This window comes from Pongo pygmaeus, chromosome 10 (genome assembly GCF_028885625.2).
Source record: "Pongo pygmaeus isolate AG05252 chromosome 10, NHGRI_mPonPyg2-v2.0_pri, whole genome shotgun sequence".
NCBI lineage: Eukaryota > Metazoa > Chordata > Mammalia > Primates > Hominidae > Pongo > Pongo pygmaeus.
The window spans coordinates 124,157,196-124,180,419 of NC_072383.2; the positions used below are offsets into that span (position 1 = coordinate 124,157,196).

At 45.3% G+C, this 23,224-nt stretch overlaps 1 protein-coding gene across 2 annotated transcripts in view; it reads left to right on the plus strand.

The window, feature by feature from the left end:
- Positions 1 to 23,224, plus strand: part of TMEM132B (transmembrane protein 132B) — a 522,146-nt gene that overhangs the window by 251,353 nt on the left and 247,569 nt on the right. For both annotated transcript variants that reach the window (XM_054444267.2, XM_054444268.2), the window contains one exon: positions 17,443 to 17,589. In XM_054444267.2, coding sequence (XP_054300242.1) covers positions 17,443 to 17,589 — 147 coding nt within the window. The remainder of the gene's footprint in view (positions 1 to 17,442; positions 17,590 to 23,224) is intronic.

The following is a 23,224-nucleotide window of genomic DNA, read 5'->3' on the forward strand; positions in this document are numbered from 1 at the left end:
GGGAACCTCTGTCATGTCAGAATTCAGATGCGATCTGAAGGAGGATTGATTTTCTTGGTGGGAACCAATGCTTGGGGCTATGAAAAGAAGTGAAGTGGATGAACAAAGCACATTCCTGACAGTGTGTATATATTTGTGTATTTAATGATTTTGCTGTGAGAGAGATGCACATTGTCATTAACTTATTTTGTGGAGCATAAGGACCAGAGTCCATGGTTGAGAATGACAGAAGAGAAGACTTTCTGCATTGGGGAACCTCTGTCATGTCAGAATTTAGATGTGATCTGAAGGAGGATTGATTTTCTTGGTAGGAACCAATGCTTGGGGCTATGAAAAGAAGTGGATGAACAAAGCACATTCCTGATAGTGTGTATATATTTGTGTATTTAATGATTTTGCTGTGAGAGAGATGCACATTGTCATTAACTTATTTTGTGGAGCATAAGGACCAGAGTCCATGGTTGAGAATGACAGAAGAGAAGACTTTCTGCATTGGGGAACCTCTGTCATGTCAGAATTTAGATGCGATCTGAAGGAGGATTGATTTTCTTGGTAGGAACCAATGCTTGGGGCTATGAAAAGAAGTGAAGTGGATGAACAAAGCACATTCCTGATAGTGTGTATATATTTGTGTATTTAATGATTTTGCTGTGAGAGAGATGCACATTGTCATTAACTTATTTTGTGGAGCATAAGGACCAGAGTCCATGGTTGAGAATGACAGAAGAGAAGACTTTCTGCATTGGAGAACCTCTGTCACGTCAGAATTTAGATGCGATCTGAAGGAGGATTGATTTTCTTGGTGGGAACCAATGCTTGGGGCTATGAAAAGAAGTGAAGTGGATGAACAAAGCACATTCCTGATAGTGTGTATATATTTGTGTATTTAATGATTTTGCTGTGAGAGAGATGCACATTGTCATTAACTTATTTTGTGGAGCATAAGGACCAGAGTCCATAGTTGAGAATGACAGAAGAGAAGACTTTCTGCATTGGGGAACCTCTGTCATGTCAGAATTCAGATGCGATCTGAAGGAGGATTGATTTTCTTGGTAGGAACCAATGCTTGGGGCTATGAAAAGAAGTGAAGTGGATGAACAAAGCACATTCCTGATAGTGTGTATGTATTTGTGTATTTAATGATTTTGCTGTGAGAGAGATGCACATTGTCATTAACTTATTTTGTGGAGCATAAGGACCAGAGTCCATGGTTGAGAATGACAGAAGAGAAGACTTTCTGCATTGGGGAACCTCTGTCACGTCAGAATTTAGATGCGATCTGAAGGAGGATTGATTTTCTTGGTGGGAACCAATGCTTGGGGCTATGAAGAGAAGTGAAGTGGATGAACAAAGCACGTTCCTGACAGTGGGGCAATAATGGACTTGAAATTGTGGCAGGTGTTGATTTCATGACAGTGACACAGAATACCCAGCGTTTATAGGAAAGTTGCTTCCTGCTCTGTTTACATGCGCTGAAAAATAAGAGTGTGCCCCACATAGGGACAAGGACAGCACAGTTAGGGAGCATCAGCAGCTCAGCTCGGGGTCCAGTTTGCTTGGAAAAGATATCATTGGCATTTGCATTGGGGGCAGGCAGGGGTGGGCATTATCTAGACAGGGGCTGAAAAATCTACCTAGAGTGTTCTCCATGGGGTAACTATTGGCATTTGATGTGGGATGAGACTTTTCTGTGCACTGCAGGGCATTTAGCATCCCTAACCCTAATCCTCTAAATGCTGACAGTTCTTTGTAGCCTCACCTTACCTGCTTCCTGAGTTATTGGGAAATCCCAACTAACCCTACTCATTTTTATATATGTGCCTTCTAGGGGGTGGTATCTCATCGATTGAAAACCGTTGCCTGTAGGGACCAGGCTGGTAGCGTAAATGATCAAAGAAGACCGATGTGAGAAAACAGTTGACATAGATACAGACACAGAAGTCTTTTCATTTCCTTCTAAGTCAATGCAGAGAAAAAGCTTAGGGTAAATGCAGTAATTAGTAGCAACCAGCACTCAGCCTCAGTGTCAGGGAGGCAGTAAGGATTGCGGGTGGGGGGATGTGGTAACTGGAGAGTGGGCCTTGGCTGATGGAGCAGCTGCTGCTCAGCTCAAGCCCATTGTTACTGGGCAGGAATGCAAGTTCAGTGTGGTCAAGTTTCAGTGAAGTCAGAAATCTGGGTTTTTATGTGAAATTGTCTGATGCTTAGGTATTGGCTATCAAATTGAAAGTTTTAAGACATGGTCTAATTGTTATCTATTGGTGAGTAGCAAAATTACCACAAACTTAAAGGCTTAAAACATCACCCATTTATTATCTCATAGTTTCTGTGGGTTGAGAGTCCAGGCATGGCTTAGCTGGGTCCTCGGCTTTGGATCTCACAGGCTGCAACCCAGGTGTTGTCTGGGCAGTGTTCTCATCTGGAGGCCCTACTGGTGAAGAATCTGCTTCAAGCTGACTCAGTTGTTGGCAGAATTTATTTCCTTGTTGTGGTATGGCTGAGAGCCCTGGATTTTTGCTGGCTGGTGCCTGGAGGCTGCCCTCTGTTCCTAGAGCCCCACTTCCCCCAGGTTATTGTCACATAGGTCTTCCAACCTGACTGCCTGTTTCTTCAAAGCCACCCAAGAAGATAGTTCTAGAGTCAGTCAGCTAGTGAGATGGTCTTATAAACCTAATGTGGTTATGAAGTGACATTCCAGTGCCTTTGCCATATTTAATTAGTTACAAGGAGGTCTCAGTTCCTACCCACACTCAAGGGAAACAGATTTACAAAGCTGTGATCACCAGGAGCTAGGGATCATAGCAGATCATCCTAAAGTTTATATACACATACATATGGCATGTACTGTCACCAAATGAGTGGCTAAGTAAAACATGCTATAGGCTGGGTCCACTCATTTTTTGCTAGGTTTAGATACTTGGGGCCAAGGCAGAGTTTTGGACTTGCTTATCTTGTTGCTGTGGAAGATGTGAAGAAGGAAGTGTGTGTGTGTGTGTGTGTGTGTGTATTGAGGGATGGGCTATAGGAGAGGCATGGAATGGATTATCTCTCAGAGACTTTAGAAGGAACCCACCATACCAACACCTTGATTTCAGACTTCTGGCCTCCAGAACTGTGAGAGCGTAAGTTTCTCTTGTTTTGAGTCACCAGTTTGTGGTAATTTGTTACAATAGTTCTGGGAAACTAATATAGCTAGCATAGAACAGGAAAGATCCAACAGGCAGCTTTGGGGTAAACTTACTCTGTTATATTGGCTGTGGAAGGTTTGAGATTGGCTAAGTGTCTATGAAGCTGGAGTCTGGGAAGAAAATATTGCATTGTAGAAGCTATCATTTGGTTGGGGAAACAACATAATGACTGTCTCATTGAGGCATAGGCGAACAGGTTGAGGACCAGATCAGCTTCACAGGCTGGATGGAGCTTCCTGCATACATGAACCTACTGCTGTTTTCACACTCAGAGCTGCCTTGGATGGGGTGGAGCAGACATTTCTACAATTGTAGCTGCAATGATTATTCTTATCTGTAGTTCTCTCTTGCTTTGATGGGCTCCATTGCCTTCAAAGTTGCTCCAGCAACTTCTCCCAGTTGCTGATACCTAGCCGTCTCTCAAAAGGTAACAAACACATGAAATCAAGGCAGTTGTAGTAGAAGCACTGAAATAACTAAAACCATTCTTTTTCTTGTAAAAATGTGAAATTTCTGATTTGTCCAAAGCTAGACACATAAGTTGCTTAGTATTTGACTTTCTTAGACGAGAGATTAAACTGAGCAATGAGACGAGAGAGTGGCAATAGCTTCTAGAAATCAGCACGTGTTGCCTGGGGAAAGTTCTCACTGGCATGCAGATCCCTCTTCAGGTGTCCTGTTCTCATAGCTGAGTTTCATGATTTCCAGCACTTCTCTCTGGTGGATGTGCTTTTCCAGCACCAGTTGTCTGTTTGTCCATCAAGATGGCTCCTGTTCTGACTCAGAGGCCCAAAATACCTGGGTTTCCAGCCCCCTGGACAGGAGCATGTAAGACTGGAGACCCCACCTGCTCTGTGGTCATCTTGGCAGGCCAGGCTCCTGCCCTCTGTGGATCCCTTGGACTCTCTTTTCCATGCCCTGTAACCTGTTCAAGTTTAAATCTTTGCTTGAAAGGAGCTCTCAGCAGAGTCTGACGTTGCCAGCCTCCAGGTGCTTAGTGGGAGATGCAAGCATCTCATCTTTGGTTAATTTATCACAGGGAAAGTGGTTTGGTGGGAAAGCCCCAATTAAAAGTATCTTTACAGTTTTCCTTAATCACACCCTGAAAATGCTCCTGTGCCCCAGGGCTGGGCTTATCTCAGAAAGGGTGTTGAACCCCTTTTGCATGACTCTGCTCAACAGAATGTGATGTCTGAGGTGTGTCCCAAACAGTATTGCCCACAGAGTGTTCTGAGGGCCCCCTGCATCAGAAGGGCAACTTGTTTAAAAACACAGCACTATGGGTCCTGCCCCCCAGACCTATAGCAGCACAATCTCTAGCGGTTGGGTCCCAATCTCTGTGCCATGACAAGTGGCACAGGTGATTCTGATATGCTTGAAAGTTTGAGAGCCTCTGGTCCACAGGGTTCTGATGCCTTCACCCCCTCCCCTGCCCTTGGAATTTTTTGGTGATGTCTCTTACTGAGCATCTTCAGCCCTTGAAGTCTCATATTCATGGGACATCCAGAGATGGATGACATCTTAGATAAAGACCCTTCATTCGACCAATATTGATTAAGCTCTTCCCATTTGCCAGGCATGGTTCTCAGCACTATGGATAATGCAGGAAACAGAAACTGCAGAATCTTTGTTCTCCTTGGGCTTATATCTAGTGGGAGAGACAGATAATAAACAAGGGAAGCAAAGTGTATGTTGGGTATGGTTTAGTGCTAAGGAGAAAAATAAAGCAGGAAACCGGGGATAGAAGTTGTTGAGGATAAGAGGGATTTGCCATTTTAGATTGGGTGGTCTAGGAAAGCTTCACTGAGAGGTGACATTTGTCCAGATCTGAAGGAGATTAGGGAATGAGTCATGGTGGTGTCTGTGGGAGAGGCTTCCAGGCAGAGGGAATGGCAAGTGGAAAGGTTTAGAGACGAGAAGGAATGTGCTGTTTTAGGAACCACGAGGAGCCAGTGTTCTGTTCCCCACTAACATACAATATTAGCATATTTTCACACACATGAATATACATTTTTATGAGCATTGCAATTCAAAGCTAGAAGGGTGTGATGGAAAAATTTTCTTTAAGTATTTTTGGCTAATTAAAATTAATTGACTAAAATTGGGAACCAAAATTTCATAGAAAATAGAAAAAACTTGATTGGGTTTTTTTTTCTTCCTTGAGAAATGAAATAAAGATTATAATAAAAGTTTATTTTATCTTGTAGTAAACAAAATTAGGGGTTGGCAATTCCCGATCTGTGCACTTTGAACAAAGAATGCATGTTGATAATTTGTCATTTTTCTTCCAGTTTTCTATAACTATATAATATTGCAGTTCTCATTTCATGTTTGACATTGCCAGTAGGATCATAAAAAGGATCCGTTTAGCGGAAATATTTGAGGGCTTCCCCAGTTTGCCCAAGAGCTTCACGATACTCGGCTATTGAAACTGCTGTCTTCTGAAGCACCCATTGTCCTCACTGATTTTCTCCTCTTCACTTGTTTACTATCTATCTATCTATCTATCTATCTATCTATCTATCTATCTATCTATGATGGAATCTTGCTCTGTCACCCAGGCTGGAGTGCAGTGGCGTGATCTTGGCTCACTGCAACCTCCACCACCCAGGTTCAAGCAATTCTCCTGCCTCAGCCTCTGGAGTAGGTGGGATTACAGGCACCCACCACCACGCCTGGCTAATTTTTGTATTTTTAGTAGAGACAGGGTTTCACATGTTAGCCAGGCTGGTCTTGAACTCCTCACCTCAGGTGACCTGCCCGCCTTGGCCTTTCAAAGTGTTGGGATTACAGGCATGAATCACCATGCCTGGCTGGTAAATATATCTTGAAGGGTGATTGTAGACCCTGGCCTTATTCTCTTTGTCGATAGTTTTGCATGCATTTGTCCATCCTCTACTATTACAAGATATGCAGTTTCACTTTGCAATGGATTTGCATTGCTTTTGCATTGTATTTATAGTTGGCAGTCAGCAGAATCTGACCGATCAAGATGGCAGAGATGTTGAAGTGGTGGGTGGGGGTAGATGCTGCTGTTATCCAAGGGCCATGTGTGGGCAGGGACTGACATCTGGAAGAGTCCATTCATCAACGAATGGTTTCTTGTTCTGCCAATTTATCCTTCCCTATGTAATCCCATAATTTCAAGGATTCATACAGCTAATGTTTATATAATGAAGAACTTATGGAAATATACGTATAAATTTTTTTGTTGTTGTTGTATGTCAGAAATTGGTTATTATGTAAGTGGGATAAAAATGGTTCCTGCTCATTGGCCCCTGTGTTGTTTGTTTCTTCACAGCAGGCTGGGACCTGTTAGCTCAAAAGCCTGCTGGCACCAAACTCATATTTTTACACATCCAATTGTTTTAAACATAGCCCAAATAAACAGATTTTTAGCCATTTGGAGCCTGCCTGTTTTGCATACCCTGCAAAACTGGTCCAATGTCTGTTAGTTGTAAATAAGATAAACCTTTTAGTTATAAAAGAACTCAAGCTGCAACTGCCCTTTAGAGCTCTCTGACCCAGAGACTCCCCACTGTGCTGCTGAGTGACATTATCTAGACATGTGAGCCCCTGTCTTGAATCTACCTCTCCTTTCAGAGTTCTTTCCCTCCTCCCCTCTGGCTGGTGGCCCCTCAGGCCACATCCTTTGGACTGTCTCATGCTGTGAGGGGCTCCTTTCATGCAAACCTGTCAAAGCGTTGCCCAAATAAAACTCGTTGTATGCTACTGCCATCTTGTGGTCCTATATTTTTCTATGCTCAGAGCCCAAATCCTGCAAATTCATTACGGTGGTGAGACCATTTATCTTTTCCACGTAGTTTTAGATATTGTAGCTTTTAAATAACAAGTGCTAAGAATATCACCAAGCCTAAAGATATTTCTCTAAAACAAACTTAATGAATATTCAAGACATAGATGTTCCTGGGCTTAAATTGTTCTAACAAAGATAATCTAAAATTAGGAAGGATTTGGACTAAGGACTGGGATTTAGAAACAATTGTATAACTTGTGTTTAAGAGAGAGGAAAATGTCAATAGTTTGGTTTTAGGTTTGTGTTTTTGATACCCAGCATTCATTTGTTCTGTTGTAACTTGAATTTCCTTTCAGGAGCCACTCCTTGCTAACCTCTCCCATGTGGTTAGGAGGGGTTAACTTCACCCTTAGTGCAGGGATAGTTGTTGACCAGCTAAGCCCATGAGCATTGTCCCTCTACCCTAGATGCCATAATGATTGGCTCAAGATTGAGCACTCAGTTTAATTTGGCCAATGAAAACCTGGCTCTGGGATGTTTGATCTAAGGGAAAGAATTTTGCTTTTTTGTTGTGGATGAGGATGTGAGATCTGGAGCTGCTGCAGCAACACTGTGACCATGAGAAGAATTGGTGAACAAAGCCCACATGCATGAGAGTTGAACAGGGTCCAGTGCCTAATGGAACTGGGGGTAACATTTGAACCTCTATAGTGAGTTGCATCTGAATTTGGCTCTATCTCTGGACGTTTTCATGGACATGCACCAGAACTGGATTTTTAAAAATCAATTGCAACTGCTATGACATGTCCAAGAATTTGTCAGGTGTACAGCAATGTCCTTTGGGCCCAAAGGATTGAGGGCTGGATGTTCTCTAGAGCACCCCTTATGAAATAAATGGATCTACTGTGGCAAATGGAGACATTTGCCTTGCCTAGGGATGTTAGAGGAATTTTCTGCTAAGGAAGATGAGTAGGATCAGGAAATCATATCTGGAGAAGAAGTGTTTAGAATCCTGGCTGGAGACTTAGGGTAGTTCCAAAGGACATCTCACAAGGTAGGAGGCTTAAATGCTTATATGTCTGATCTCTGGAGACCATATGGTAGTTCATTGTTAGGAAATTAATAATAGCTAATGCTGATCCACGTCTTTGTTCCAGGTGTTCTTCTAAGTACGTTATATACACCAATTCACTTAATCTTCATAATAGCAACACTGTAGGTAGACAGTGTTATTATCCACATTTTACAGATAAGGAAACTGAGTCATAGAAATTCAATGGTTATCCAAGGCCTCACAGCTAGTCCGTCTTGCAGCTGGAATTAAATTCTGGGAGTCTTGCTCCTAATCCTTCTTTCTCCATCACCTTCCTGACATTCATTCTTGGGTGTATCCAGCTCTGCTAGGGAGGGAGGAATGCCCAGTGTTTCACTCCAAAGCAAAGATATCAGAATTTATTTATTTCTGTTTTGTCAGTTAATTTTGTTTACATGTAAGCCACTGTTTCCCTAGACAGACTGTCTCACTCCCTTCTTTGAGTCACAGATACGGCGTAACATAATAATAATAAACATGCCTGTAGCACTCCATCTGTGCCAGCACTTTATATTGTATTAGCTTACTTAACCCTTGCAGCAGCCTCACGAGATGGCCACTGTGTTAGATTCCTGGGGCTGCCACAAGAAATGGCCGCAAACGTGGTGGCGTAAAACAACAGAAATTTATTCTCTCACAGTTCTAGGAGGCCAGAGCCCCAAATCAATATGTTGGTAGGGTTGAGAAACCTTCTCATGCTTTTCTCCTACCTTCCGGTTGTTGCTGGCAGTCCTTCATGTTCCTTGGCCCATAGAAGCATAACTCCAGCTCTCTCTCTCTCTCTCTCTGACTTCACATCGCTGCCTTCTCAGGTTCCCTGTCTGTCTCTTATAAAGACACCACTCGTTGGATTTACAGCCCACCCTAAATCCAGGATGGTCTCATCTTGAGATACCTAAGTAATTACATCAATGAAGACCCTGTGGCTCAATAAGGTCACATTGTGAGGTTCTGGGTGGATATGAATCCCTGGGGGACACTATTCAACCCCTTATAGACACTTATTTTTTCATCATTTGAGAGAGGAGGAGCCTCTGTATTGCAGCAAGAGTCAATGGCAAGCCAGGACCTGAACCTGGCAGGCTGGTGCGAGTACCTGTGCTGTGCCGGTCAAGTATAGTGGCCAGACGGGCAGGCTCAGAAATGAGGACCCCTACACTCCACCCTGCCTCCACCTTCTGATTTTGTGCTTGTTCCTTAATTGTTTGGTGCCACAGATTTCGCATTTGTAAGTCTAGGATAATGAGACCTACTCATAGTGCTGCAAAGAGGATTACATATGTTGATACAGGTAAAGCATGAGAAAATTTATGCAAAGACCTTGGGAAAGTGTCTGGCACGGGGAGTGGCCTCAGTAAAGCTCAGCTATTATAATCCACAAATATTCCTGAGTGGCGCTAGGATGCACATGGCTGCTGGCATCTTGCAGCCATCAGAATTTGGACAGGACAGTTTATTATCATCAAGGCATTTGGTAGTATTGTCTTCAGATGGTTGTGAATTCAGGTTGTAGCTTTCCTTGCTTTTTTTGTGGAATATTTATTAGTTCAGTTTCCTGAACTAATGAAGAACTAAGTTCTTCCATTGTGGGCTCTTTGGTTAACTCAAATGTTAGTAGATGTGCTTAACTAGATATTTTTGCTAGTGAATTTCCAGTAGACTGTGAGTACCTTTTACTGTCCAAACAGGAATCCTCTTTATCTCCTCTGGCTAAAGCAGAATACAAAATTTCCCTCCCCCAGTCATACCCACACAATTTGCCTTACTAGTGACACTCATCAAGTTTTCTCATGTGGAAAATGGAAGCAGAAGCGATACTACCCCCATGGGGTTGCACGAGGCGTCTGTGTATTAGCAGTGCAAGGCGGCGGACAGTGCCTGGCTTCCAGAAGGGGCTCGAGACATTTCAGCATTTGTGAACAAGTTCTTTTTCTACTGTGAAATAGGTACTGGGGGAAGGTGAGCCACAGTCTCAGTCTGTGGCCAAAACCATTTAAGACTCACTGGTCTGGACTGAGCCATGCTCCTCTTTGCATTTCCAAGTGCTTCATGTGTAGTACCTGGAACTCAAGAAATCCTCTTTAAACTTTGGAGGACTGGGTGCATGATATGGGGTATGAAAGTATTTCACAGCTTTGATGGCGTGAGTTCTAATTGCATGCTTCTTTCTCCAACCCCCGCCCATGGCAGACATTGAAAGACTTGACCCACCCACTGGGAAGCTGGGAAGGTCTCAAGACCACCCTCACTTCTGATGCCATCTGCAAGTCTGGAGGGTCCCCAAGACCACCCTCAGGTTCAATAATTTTCTAGTAGAACTCAAAGAACTCAGAAAAGCCGTTATACTCATAAATATTGTTTGTTCTAGTGAAAGGATACAAACTAAGATCAGCCAAGGGAAGAGGTGCATAGAGTAGGATCCAGTAGAGGTCCAGGGCAAGCTCCCAGTTGACCTTTCCCAGTGGAGTCGTGTGGACAGCATTCGCTTCTCCCAGAGCTGATGTTCAACAATAGGCACAGAGTGCTCCCAACTGGGGGAGCTCACCCAAGCTTGGCATCTGGAGCATTTTTTTGGGACTTGGTCACATAGACATGGCTGACCACCCACTTGGCCGGTGTTCCTCTCCAGTCCCTCCAGTGGTCAAGCAGATCCCATGTGGCCCAAGCCTCCCTACCATAAGTCATATTGAAGCACAGATTATCTGGCATGGCCCAAGGCCCAAGGTAAACACAGACACTCTTATCAGGCAAGAAATTCCAAAGGCTTAAAAGTTAGTTCTCAGGAGGTGAAGGCAAAGGCCAGACCTGTCTTCGGGCAAAGTTAGCCCTTTACTGCACACCCACTATGTAGACAACCAAACAAACCCAAAACCCTGTAGAGTTGAGTATTTAGTTCAAAAGTGGCTGGTCTAAGTAGAAGACAGAAAGATGCAGGCGTGTATTCATAGAGCAGGTTTCCTTGTGCCCAGCTAGGTGGTGGATGATATGGGCTGGGAAATACATATGGGGAGTGAGATGGAGAAGGTGTGAACCTGTGCCCTGTCTGTCTGTCCCTGCTGGGTAGAGGCTGGCCTGGAGTCCAGTTGGCTTTCTTGTGACTTATCTACAGCAGCTAGAATGTCATCTCTCCCTGGTCCAACCAGAAGGGATGCTCATCTGGACTCAGACTCTTTCCAGCAGGCAATCCTCCATCACAGAGAAGGCCAAAGCTCAGGTCACTCTTGTAGCTCAGAGGCAAAGGGACTGCAGACACCTGGTGGAGGTCTGGGGGAGAAACGCCTCTGTGTGTCTGGGGTGGTGGCATTTGGGTTCACCTGGAGACCTCCCAGTGAACATGGACAGTGTTGGAGCCACTGTGTCCCCCTGGCTCTGACTTACATCCCTGTTACAATGCACTTGGTTTGTTTTGAACTTCATATTGAACTGTAACCTACATGCAGAAGAGTTTGCATAAGCGAGCACAGACTGATGAGTTCTCACAACCACCAAGTAATCGGCATGCAGAAGGAGAGACAGAGCATGGCAGGGTCCCCAGAAGCCCAGCGGGACTCCACTCAGCGACTGCGTCCACCACAGGGCAGCCACTGTGCAGGCTTTTACCTCGGAGATCTGTGTGCCTGTTTCTGACTTTCCATGAACGGAATTGCACAGTGCGCGCTTTTGGTACCTGGCTTCTTCCACTCAGCTGTGTATTTGGAAGATCACTGTGTTGTTGTGTGGTGATAGGCTGCTTCCTCTTGTTACTGCTGTATAGTGTTCTACTGTGAGATGTTACGCTTTACCAGTTCCGTTGTCAATGGGTGCTAGGGTCTGAACGTCTGTATCCCCCCAAAATTCACATGTTGAAATTCTAATCCCCAAGGCAGTGTTATTAGGAAGTGGGGCCTTTTGGGAGGAGATTAGGTCATCTCCCTAAAGGAATGGGATTAATGCCCTTATAAAAGAGGCTTGAGGGTGCTCTGTCACCCCTTCCATCATGTGAGGACACAGCATGACGGCCCCATCTATAAAAAAGCAAGCTCTCACCCTGCAGTGAAACTGCTGACATCTTGCTCTTGGACTTCCCAGCCTCCAGAACTGTGAGAAATAAATTTCTGTTGTTTATAAGCCTTCAAGTTTGTGGTATTTTGTTAGACTGTCCTGAACAGATTAAGGCAATGAGCATTTTGGGTTGTTTCCATTTTGGGCTGATGGCAGGGGTGTCGTGCACCTTCTTGTATGTGTGTCTTGGGGAACAGGTGCACGCATTTCTGTTGGGCATAAACCGAGGAGTGGCAATGCTGTTACAGGGTCTACAGAAATTCAGGCTTTGTAGTTATCACCAAATAGCTTTCCAAAGAGGTTGAACCAAATTACACTCATTCCAGCAATGTTCACGAGTCCCAGTCACTCCATGACCACGCCACCATTTGCTTTTTTCTCTCTTTTCAGTTTAGCCATTCTGCTGAGTAAGTGTTTTGACTTTTGTACTGCACAAGGGGATACACCAGAGTGGATTGTTAATAATAATAGTGATAATGATAACTAATAATGATAATTGAAAAGTCAAGACAAAGACAGTCCTGGAGTGCATCAGCCCTGTTTTGGCTTCAGCCGTTATGGAGAGAATTACTTTGTGACTTACATGCTTACAGGTACTCTCCTCAGTATCTGTAGAAGCCTGCTGCCTTTACTACAGTTTTGAGGGCACTTTTGCAGCTTGAAAGTCCACTCTTTGGAGAGTTGCTGAGCCCTAGAATGCCTGCTGAGCCAGCCACAAGGGAAGAGCGACTGAGATAGGCATCTGGTTTCTGGAGACTTCCTCGTGGCCTGGAAATCAGCCACACTGGAATTTATGGATCCCCTTGTTTTCCAAATTGCAAATGCAGCAAGGGACCTTCTTGGGTGTGGCTTGACTGTGATCCTGGAAGCTACTGGAACCCGAGGAGCCCTGTCCCCTAAGGAGGCATCCGGCGGCAGTGCTTGTGGTGTGCACAGGAGCTGATTGACGGGGGGGGCAACACTCCTAAGAGGGGTGGGAAGACTGAGGCCAGCGAGAAAAATAATTGTGTCCCGAGCCTCAATGCCAAGTGGGATGCTTGGCTGTGGACAGTGGAGTGGAGTAGTCATGAAGTGAAACTGAGACGGGACAAAATAGAGATGCCCACACAAGAACAGAAAACCAAACTCTGCATGTTCTCACTCATAAGTGGAAGATGAACAATGCGAATACATGGGCACAGGGAGGGGAACATCACACACTGGGGCCTCTCAGAGGGTTGGGGGGCTAGGGGAGGGAGAGCATTAGGAGAAATACCTAATGTAGACGACTGGTTGATGGGTGCAGCAAACCTCCATGGCACGGGTATACCTATGTAACAAACCTGCCCATTCAGCACATGTACCCCAGAACTTAAAGTATAATAATAATAAAAACAAAAATAAAAACTGGAGATGCCCAGTTGGCCAAACCTCTAGGGTACATGTGGGGGGTCCCCTGCCTCTGGGAAGGAAAGTAAATGGATGGCTGCTAGGATGGGCTGTCATCTGGGCTCCAGTTGACCGGGGGAAAGTAAAGAGTTGGTTGTTGTCTTGAGAGCTTAGCAGCAGTTAGCTGGAAATGCATTTGTGGTGTCATGGGGCCGATCATCCCACCTGGACGGCAACCTGGAGAGGCCACCTTGGTCTTTCCTCTGCTTGTATTCAAATGTAATAACTTCACTAAGGGGAAGCAGTCCGATGGTCCTGATGTGCAGCCTGCAGGTGCTGGGAAGGCTGTGCTGGTTGCCAAAATATTTCAAAATGTTGACATTTGTTGGCTAATGGTCAGCTTGTCCCAAGTCCTGCCTCTCTGCCTTCCTCGGGTCCCCTGGACCTGTTTAGGACCAGCAAGCACTGTGTTTCCTCAGCCTCTGCCAGGGCACCCCACGTGCTGGGAAATGCTCTGTGGAAGATTTAGACTGCCTCCCCGCACTCGACCCTCTGCTTCTCAGACTCTGAGGAAGCGTTTGCCCACTGTGAGAGTCTCTGTCGGGATAAACCAGAGGCCAGAAGCCCCAGTGGAAGAAGCATCAAGCACGGAGTCCCACGAATCAATTCAGAGCTGATGAATGAGGAAGCCCCTGAGGACGAGGGGACCTGTGTCTTAGTTTTGGGTCAGAATAGAAAAGGAACAAAAATCTCACAGAAGATCCTTCAGTGGGTACGTGTTGTATCTCCAAGACTGAAGGGAGAGAGGCCTGGCAATGAGGGCTCAATTAAGGAACTAAAATGCGAGATATTATTGTCCCCAGACTTAACTACTGAGGCATTTGTCAGGCAATAAATGATGCAATGTGGGTCACAAAAGAAATCCTCTGTTAATGGGCCAGTGCAGGAGGGAAAGGAATGGGATTTGGAGTGAGGGGATCTGGTTTCGAATCCTGGCTCTGCCAGAACCAGCTGTGTGACCTTGAGCCGGTCGCGTGCTGTCGGGTGGGAGGGTCTGATTTGTTCATCTGGACGTTGAGAACAACGGTGACAGGCCTGGCCACACGGCTGCTTGGTGAAAGAACTCTGTGGGAGAGTGAGAAAAGCTATTATGGTAGCAAGTACCGATAGGAAGGAGGTGGTGTGTGGACAGCGGAAGGGACTCTGTTTCTCTAGATACGGCTCTGGAACATTCTCTGCAGTTGCCCCTTTGGCAACAAGATGGGATGGCTGGGGGCAGGGACAGAACAGGATGCCTCTATTTGTGGTTTGCATTAATTAATTCCTGGAACATCATGACAGCAAGAAAGAAAGCTTTGTGAAAGTAGCAGATTTGGACCCCGGAATTTAGCGGAAGAATGATCAAGTCAAGGCAAGGCATGGCATCAGAGTCTCCGGGAATTGCAGGCATTGCAGTGACTTTTTGGGGTGTGCAAGAGCAAGCAGAAGGATGTCTTGGAGTCTGTGTAAAGACCTACAGGAAGGGGAGAAAGGGAGGCAGAAACATTTCATTTTCTTTAATGAGATATGCAGACATTTGAATCCCCTAATTCTACACTCAAGGTTCCTTATGGTGGGTAGTAAAGTTGGGGCTTTCCTCAGGTTCGAGAATCTCTCTCCTGCTTGAACTCTGCCATGAGAGGCCGCCTTCCTTGGGTCTTACAGGTGTTTTGATTTGATTTTGATACATTCTATTTTTTTAAAGTTTCAGTCGCTCCTGGGAGGGGTCATTTTTCACCTGTGGGTTTTTTTCCCCCATTTTCTTTTTTGTATTGAGGTAAAATTTACATCACATAAAATTAGCCATTTCACTGGCATTTAGTACATTCACAGTGCTGTTGGACCACCATCTTTGTTTACTTCCAAAACACTGTCATCATCCCAAAAGGAAACTGGGTACCCATTAGCTAGGCAGCTACTCCCCATTTCCCCCATCCTCACTCTTCCCCAGTCCCTGGAAACCACCAGTCTACTTTCTGTCTCTATGGATTTACTTTCTGAATGTTTCATCTGAATGCAGTCATACACTATGTGGCCTTTTGTGTCTGGCTTCTTTCACTCAGCATCACGTTATCGAGGTTCATCACGTAGCATGTGTCAGAACTTCATCCCTTTTTATGGCTGAATACTATTCCATTGTATGGATAGACCACATTTTATTTTTGCCTCCATCATAGATGGACATTTGAGTTGTTTCAGTCTTTTACGTATTGCCCACAGTGCTGCTGTGAACATGAGCATACAAGTATTCATTTGAGCGCCCGTTTTCAATTCATTTAGGTATATACCTAGGAGTGGAATTGCTAGACCATATGGTAATTCTATGTTTAACTTTTGGAGAAACTGGGAAACTGTTTTCCACAGTGGTTGTACCATTTTATGTTCCCAAGAGCAGCGTATGAGGGTTCCAATTTCTCTGCATCCTCACCAGCACTTAGTATCTGTCTTTTTTATTTTAGCCATCGCAATGGGTGTGAAGTGGTATCTTATTGTGGTTTGTATTTGCATTTCCCTGATGACTAATGATGTTGTTGAGGGTATTTTCATGTGTTTATTGGCCACTTATATAACTTTGGAGAAATGTCTAGTCAAGACCTTTGCCGAGTTTTTAATTATGTTATTTGCTTTTGTTGTTGATTTTGTGGGAGTACTTTATATATGCTGAATGCCAGGCCCTTATCGAATAGATAATTTGCATATATTTTCTCCCATTCTGTAGGCTGTCTTTTCACTTTCATTCACTTGTTTTTAAATAGTGTCCTAGACCTGCTGCTATGTGTGGGTTTGATTGATTAATCTTGGAGGGAATCTTTGCTTCCCATCAATCTTTTCTTGGTGGTGCTGGGATGTCTGGCATAATGCACCTGTCTTTGCTGACACTCCTCTCCTCCAGATAATATTTGGCTGCCTTTGGTATCCCTTTTTTGTTCATGGGAGAGGATGCCCAGGGCCTCACTGGGCCTTGTGGGTCCACAGGCTTCTGGGAAGCAGAGAGGAGCTGGTCACCTTCCCAGCCCAGCATGCACTGACCTCTGCAGCATTAGTTCGCAGCATTAGTTTACATCCCCAGAAGTCCCAGTGGGCCCTTGTGGTGATACCTATGTTCAGTTAAGGCATAGTAAGCAGTGGGCACCCCACGGCCTGCCTTCATCCTGGTGACCCTCCAGATGCATACACAGCATTGGGCCAAGTCCCCAGGTTGCCCTGGGAGAACATGGATGTTGTCCGTGGACTCCGCACTGTTATAGAGGAGATGTTTTCTGGTTAGTAGCAACGTGAGGATCATTTCAGGAGCAGTGTACAAAAAGAAAGAAACCCAGACTGTGAACTCTCCTTGGCCTTTTCTCAATGGCAACACACCTGGGTCCTTGATTTTTCCTGGCGGAACCGTGTTCTGTGAACATTGTACCAGGCAGCACCTGGCCCCGTTATCCTGCCTGAATGCCATGTTTGTTCTTCAAACACCTGAGGACTGGGTGCTCCTGTCCATTCCTGCTCCCAGAGTGCCCAGTGCGATAGCCTCCTCTTCCATCCCCTGGGCTGTGCGATCTTCTGGCCTTGCACAACCCACCCCGCATCTTAAAGACTCTTCTCCATCTCCAGGTGAAGAATAGGCCTTGCAGATGCATCTCTCCTGCCCCGAGGCATCTGTCTCATTTGCGTCATGTTGGGGTCCCTGGAGCAGCAGTGATCTGGTTCCCAGCACACTGATTAAATAGAAAATTAATGCACATGGCAAAAGCTGGGGCTCCTACTTCCAGGCACTTGTAAAAATTACAAGACACTTAGTTTTTAAAAGAAAGGCACTTGCCACCACTCTCCCCCACATCTCCCAGAGGAAGGGGGCGATATTACAGATGCTTTCCCGGTGATCTGCTCTCGTGCCGTCTTTTACTACCTGTTTCAAACTAAAATGGTTTTATTATATATAATATCATTGTTTTCCCACCCCACAGAATTAAGGCGGCAGCAGGTGTGAAGATAACGGCAGTGAGAGTCAGCAGTGAGGACCAATGGGCAGTCCAGGAGGAAATTGATAATGGCAGCACTCAGACGTCGGCCACCCTCACCTGCATGGGCCATCGCCCGGACACGCAGAGCAGGTAAGCGTGGAGATCCCCAGGGCACCTCGGCAGTGGGGAGGAGGGGAGTGGCTGCCAGAGCTGATAGCAAAATAATGTGTGTGTGGATAAAGCGATGCCTCTGCGTTTAATGGGAAATGGTTTCCTTTGTGCTCATCAGCGTAGCTCAGCCATGCCGCTTCTGAATGGCTCCATTACTGGGATGTGCCACGGTATGAGGCTTCTATCCTTGATGCTCTTCATACAAAAATGACCTAATTAGGTCGGCAGTCTCAAAAATCACCAGAGTTCACATTTGTCACAGCGTCGGGTTTGGTAACCGCGTTTTAAATTTTTATCTTTATTATTACTATTGTTATTGTTTGCAGCAAAGAGTTGAAGAAGGAAATAGGGGAAATAAAAATGATTTAAGAGGCAAGGGGAAAATATACTTAGTAATGAGCAAACCGAGGGTAGCTTTAGCTATTGGGCATTCGTCCCTTAGTGCTTAAATATAGTTATTTTGCTGATATCACACTTGGGAATTGGCACATGGCCTCAGAATCTTAATTTGAATGAACTTGGCATTGCTGGAAGGCAACCTGTCTTCTCTCGTTCAGACACCAGCCTTGGGCTTTACAAGGCTGAACTCACCTGGGACCCAGAGAGAGGTGATCACGTTTCACCTCACATCAGGACACCTGGCAGGTAGAAAGAACTCTCACCTGTGTTGCAGCCGCCTTCCCTACCAGTCTCATTGCCTCTATTTTCTTGTTTCATTAAACACCAGTCTTCTGTGAGATTGCTTCCCTGGGAGGGCTAACAAGCTTTGCTGGACATGCGGCCTCCTGCTTTAAAACCTCTGGCTCCCACTTCTCCCAGGAGGGGGCTCAGACTCCTCAGCTTACCACACGAGCCCCTTCCGAGTTTGTTGCTTATCACCATATATTGTCACAACCAATTCTCTTTCTTCCCTAGTCTTTAAACTCTTCAAGGCCTGCAGCGTTAGGAATGGGGGAGGCCTTCCGTGAATGAATGAAGGCCTGGGCGGAAGGGAGCATGAGAAATGGAGGGTCTTTTCCAATGAGTTGCTGGCAAGTGCTGTCTCTTCTTGGGTGACCCCAGCCAACCTCAGCTAGAACTCTCTTCTGCCTGCTTTTGAAGATCTCTTTCAGAGGGTGAGAAGTGACTCAGACGGAGTGGTCTAAAGCATTCCTTTAGGAATCACTGACTAAGTAATCTGGATGCCTCTTACTCTAAACTCTATGTTCCAGTCATCATTCTCTACATCTATCAACAGAGTTTTCAGCCCACAACCCCGCTTGACCCATGGTTTCCCTGAAAATTTGTGTCTGCCTGCTAGATGCTCCTAAATTCTGGGTTGTTAGTTTCTAGGGAGCCTTGGATTTTTACATTGCTTAGGTGCTTTCAGTTGCAAGTAATAGAATATTTACCTCAAAGTGGTTGCTGCAGCAGGGTTTTGTCATCTCACATAAAAGAAATTGAGAGGTAGATGGTGCCATGGATGGTGAATCCAGCAGCACAACGGTGTCTCCTGGGTGTTTTCTGTCTTCCCACTTCAGTATACCCAGTGCCCTGATTGTCACTCTCTAGCTTGGGTTCCTCATGGTCACAAGATGGCTGCAGCTCTTCCAGGCATCACGGACTCAGCCAACGATATCTAAAGACTGGAAGGGGGAGGGGGGGTCTCTCCTCATGTGTCCCTTTTTACCAGGGAGGAAAACCTTTCCAACAATATCCATGGAAGTCTTCCCTTTAGATCTTATCAATACGCAGTGGGTTTCATGCTTTTGCCCGAGAGGCAGGGTACCCTTGGAAAATGAGTCTCTGGTATTATTTCCAGGCTTTGTAGTGGGAAATGGTCTCTGTTGCCAGGGAATGAGGATGGGAGAACGGGTGACTGCTGGGTGATCGGCTCACAGTGTTTGCCACACTCTTTGAAGCTGGTTTCTGTCAAAAGTTGTAGCTTGATTCTCTACTTTGCCTGGGGGCCCTGTGTGTTTGTATTCCCAGTGGCAGACTCACTCTTGGTTGCTGAGCTTATCAGGTGGGTTTGTGTCCCTGCAGGTAGAGAAGTTTGGGGGTGGCCTGGTACCAGGAATGTAGGGTCAGGTAGGTGCTCAACCAGTATCCTTAGCAACCTGTCTCCCTGGTTTGGCTTTTTCTCAGACAGGCCCTTCCCTCCTGGAGGCAAGATGACTGCTAGCAGCTCCCAGCAAACATCTGCTAACTTGGTCACTTCAGGGAGAAAGCTACTGTCCCCAGATAGGCCAGGCACACATCCCAGTGCTGGTAACCACTGGCTCTGTTTGGCATCACTTAGATTGTGCACCCACCCTGAACCAGTCACTGTAGCCAGCCCTGAACCAGGGGTTTTGACCAGCCCTAATGGAAGAGCTTGGGCAGAGAGTGGGAGAGGGATTGTTGATGGGCAGCAGATGCTGATGGGGACAGGAGCTGGAGTGGGCGCCACCCCAGTTACCTTAGTCTCATGCCTCCTGCTGTTGTGCTACAGGAGTCCAAATGGGATTTTCTGGCCCCCTGCCCTCAGAAATCACTGTCTGGGTACAGAATGGTGATATCCACGGTCTATGCTTAGGAAATTAATTTTGTTGATATATTTGACTGACCAAGTGGTAATGTTTTAAACTGAAGAGCAACCTGGGCCATGGCTATCACTTTTTGGTTCTGTGAGAATCAGTTTTGCATTCTCTTTAGAAAAGATAAAAAAAAGGTTACAGGGGAAAAAAGTAAAGTAGTTATATAAGCAGAGTTACATAATTATGAGACACTCTCACATCGTCTCATAAAGGAGAAAGAGTGTCCTCTTTCTCCTTCTCTTTCTTTACATTTAGTATCTGACCTCCCTTGGGCCCTAAGAAGGGCAGGGATTGTCACTTTGGCATGACAATTTATGCTTACCTAATCTCACAAAATCCATTCCGTCATCTAAATAAATAATTGCTTCTTTTTATCCCTTTTTTTTGTTGAATTGTAATATCAAATGAGGTGTGAAGTACAGGCTCGTGGACCATGCTTGCCGGCTAACAAAGTGAATATATGAATATATCCCCAACAAAACACCCTGCAAAATGCTGTAATCTCTGAATTGTGACAACCTTGAGTGGAATAGAATTTTTGATAGCATATTATGTACAAACTGCCTGAAATTCTGTGATAAGAATTAAAAATGTGTTGTATGGGAAGACCCGATGTGCTTGGTTAGAAAGGCAGTAAAGATCTTAATTTAAAATATTTTAATGAACAGTCATTGTGAGGAAATGTGAGTAATAAAGATGCAAACCACAAGATAAAGAGTGGTGTTGCCAAAAGAGGAGAAGGAGATTAGAAAAAATAAGCAAATTTGAAAGTGTTCAGAACAGATAACACTGAATCAAGGGAACTTAAAGCTAGATGATGGACTATTTGCATGGAAGCCACGTGCAGCTAGGTAGGTTGAGATGAGGTTGTTCTTTGAATGATTCCTGTCTGGCTGTTGGGACCCAAACCTCAGAGAAAATAAACTGCAACTTTTTATGTGGACAGAAACCACAATACAGAGCCCATTCTTATCTAAAAATTTGAATAGAGGCAGAGAAAAGCTCAGAGGATAGGCAAGCAAAAGCCCTAAAATAGACTTCTTCAAAAAAACAGGCACACCCACGTTGCTGTAACCTAACTCAAGGTAAAGTCAAGATCCAATCCAGCTGTTCACTGTGAAGGGTACTGTATTAGTCTGTTGTCACACTGCTAATTAAGACATACCCAAGACCTGATAATTTATAGAGGAAAGAGGTTTCATTGACTCACAGTTCCACATGGCTGGGGAGGTCTCACAATCATGGCTGAAGGTGAACAAGGAGCAAAGTCACGTCTTACATGGTGGCAAGTAAGAGAGCTTGTGTAGGGGAACTCCCTTTTATAAAACCATCAGTTCTCATGAGACTTCTTCACTATCACAAGAATAGCATGGGAAAGACCCACCCCCATGATTCATTTGCCTCCCACCGGGTCCCTTCCACATGTGGAAAATATGGGAGCTACAATTCAAGATGAAATTTGGGTGGGGACACAGCCAAACCATATAATTCCACCCTTGGCCCTTCCCAAATCTCATGTCCTCACATTTCAAAACCAGTCATGCCTCCCCAACAATCCCCCAAAGTCTTAACTCATTTCAGCATTAACTCAAAAGTCCACAGTTCAAAGTCCCATCTGAGACAAGGTAAGCCCCTTCTGCCTGTGAGCCTCTAAAATCAAAAGCAAGTTAGTTACTTCCTAGATACAATGAGGGTACAGGCATGTGGTAAGTATAGCCATTCCAAATGGGAGAAATTGGATAAAATGAAGGGACTACAGGCCCCATGGAAGTCTGAAATTCAGCGGGGCAGTCAAAGCTCTAAAATGATCTCCTTTGACTCCGTGTCTCACATCCAGGTCACCCTCATGCAAAAGGTAGGTTCCCATGGTCTTGGGCAACTCTGCCTCTGTGGCTTTGCAGGGTACAACCCCCTTCTTGGCTGCTTTCATGGGCTGGCGCTGAGTGTCTGCAGCTTTTCCAGGCACACAGTGCAAGCTGTCAGTGGATCTATCATTCTGGGATCTGGAGGACAGTAGCCCTCTTCTCACAGCTTCACTAGGCAGTGCCTCAGTGGGGACTCTTTGTGGGGGCTTCCATCCCACATTTCCCTTCCGTACTGCCCTAGCAGAGGTTCTCCATTAGGGCTCTGCCCCTGCAGCACACCTCTGCCTGGACATCCAGGCATTTCCATACATCCTCTGAAATCTAGGCAGAGGTTCACAGACCTCAGTTCTTAACTTCTGTGCACCCTCAGGCTCAACACCACATGTAAGCTGCTAAGGCTTGGGGCTGGCACCCTCTGAAGCCATGACCCGACCTTTACATTGGCCCCTTTTAGTCATGGCTGGAGTGGCTGGGACACAGTGTACCAAGTCCCTAGGCTGCACAGAGCAGGGGGATCCTGGGCCAGGCCCACAAAAGAAACCATTTTTTCCTCTGGGCTTCTGGGCCTCTGATGGGAGGGACTGCTGGGAAGATCTGTGATATGCCCTGGAGACATTTTCTCCATTGTCTTGGTGATTAACATTTGACTCCTCATTATGTATGCAAGTTTCTGCAGCCAGCTTGATTTTCTCCTCAGAAAATGGGTTTTTCTTTTCTATCACATCATCAGGCTGCCAATTTTCTGAACTTTTCTGTTCAGCTTCCCTTTTAAACATAAATTCCACTTCCAAACCATGTCTTTGTGAATACATAAAACTGAATGCTTTTAACAGCATCCATGTCATCTCTTGAATGCTTTGCTGCCTAGAAATTTCTTCTGCCAGATACCCTAAATAATCTCTCTCAAATTCAAAGTTCCACAGATCTCTACGGCAGGGGCAAAATGCCACCAGTCTCTTTGCTAAAACATAGCAAGAGTCACCTTTATTCTAGTTCCCAACAAGTTCCTCATCTCCATCTGAGACCACCTTAACTTGGACTTCGTTGTCCATATCACTGTCAGTATTTTGGTCAAAGCCATTCAACAAATCTTTAGGAAGTCCCAAACTTTCCCACATCCTCCTGTCCTCTTCTGAGTCCTCCAAACTGTTCCAACCTCTGCCTGTTACCCAGTCGCAAAGTTGCTTCCAT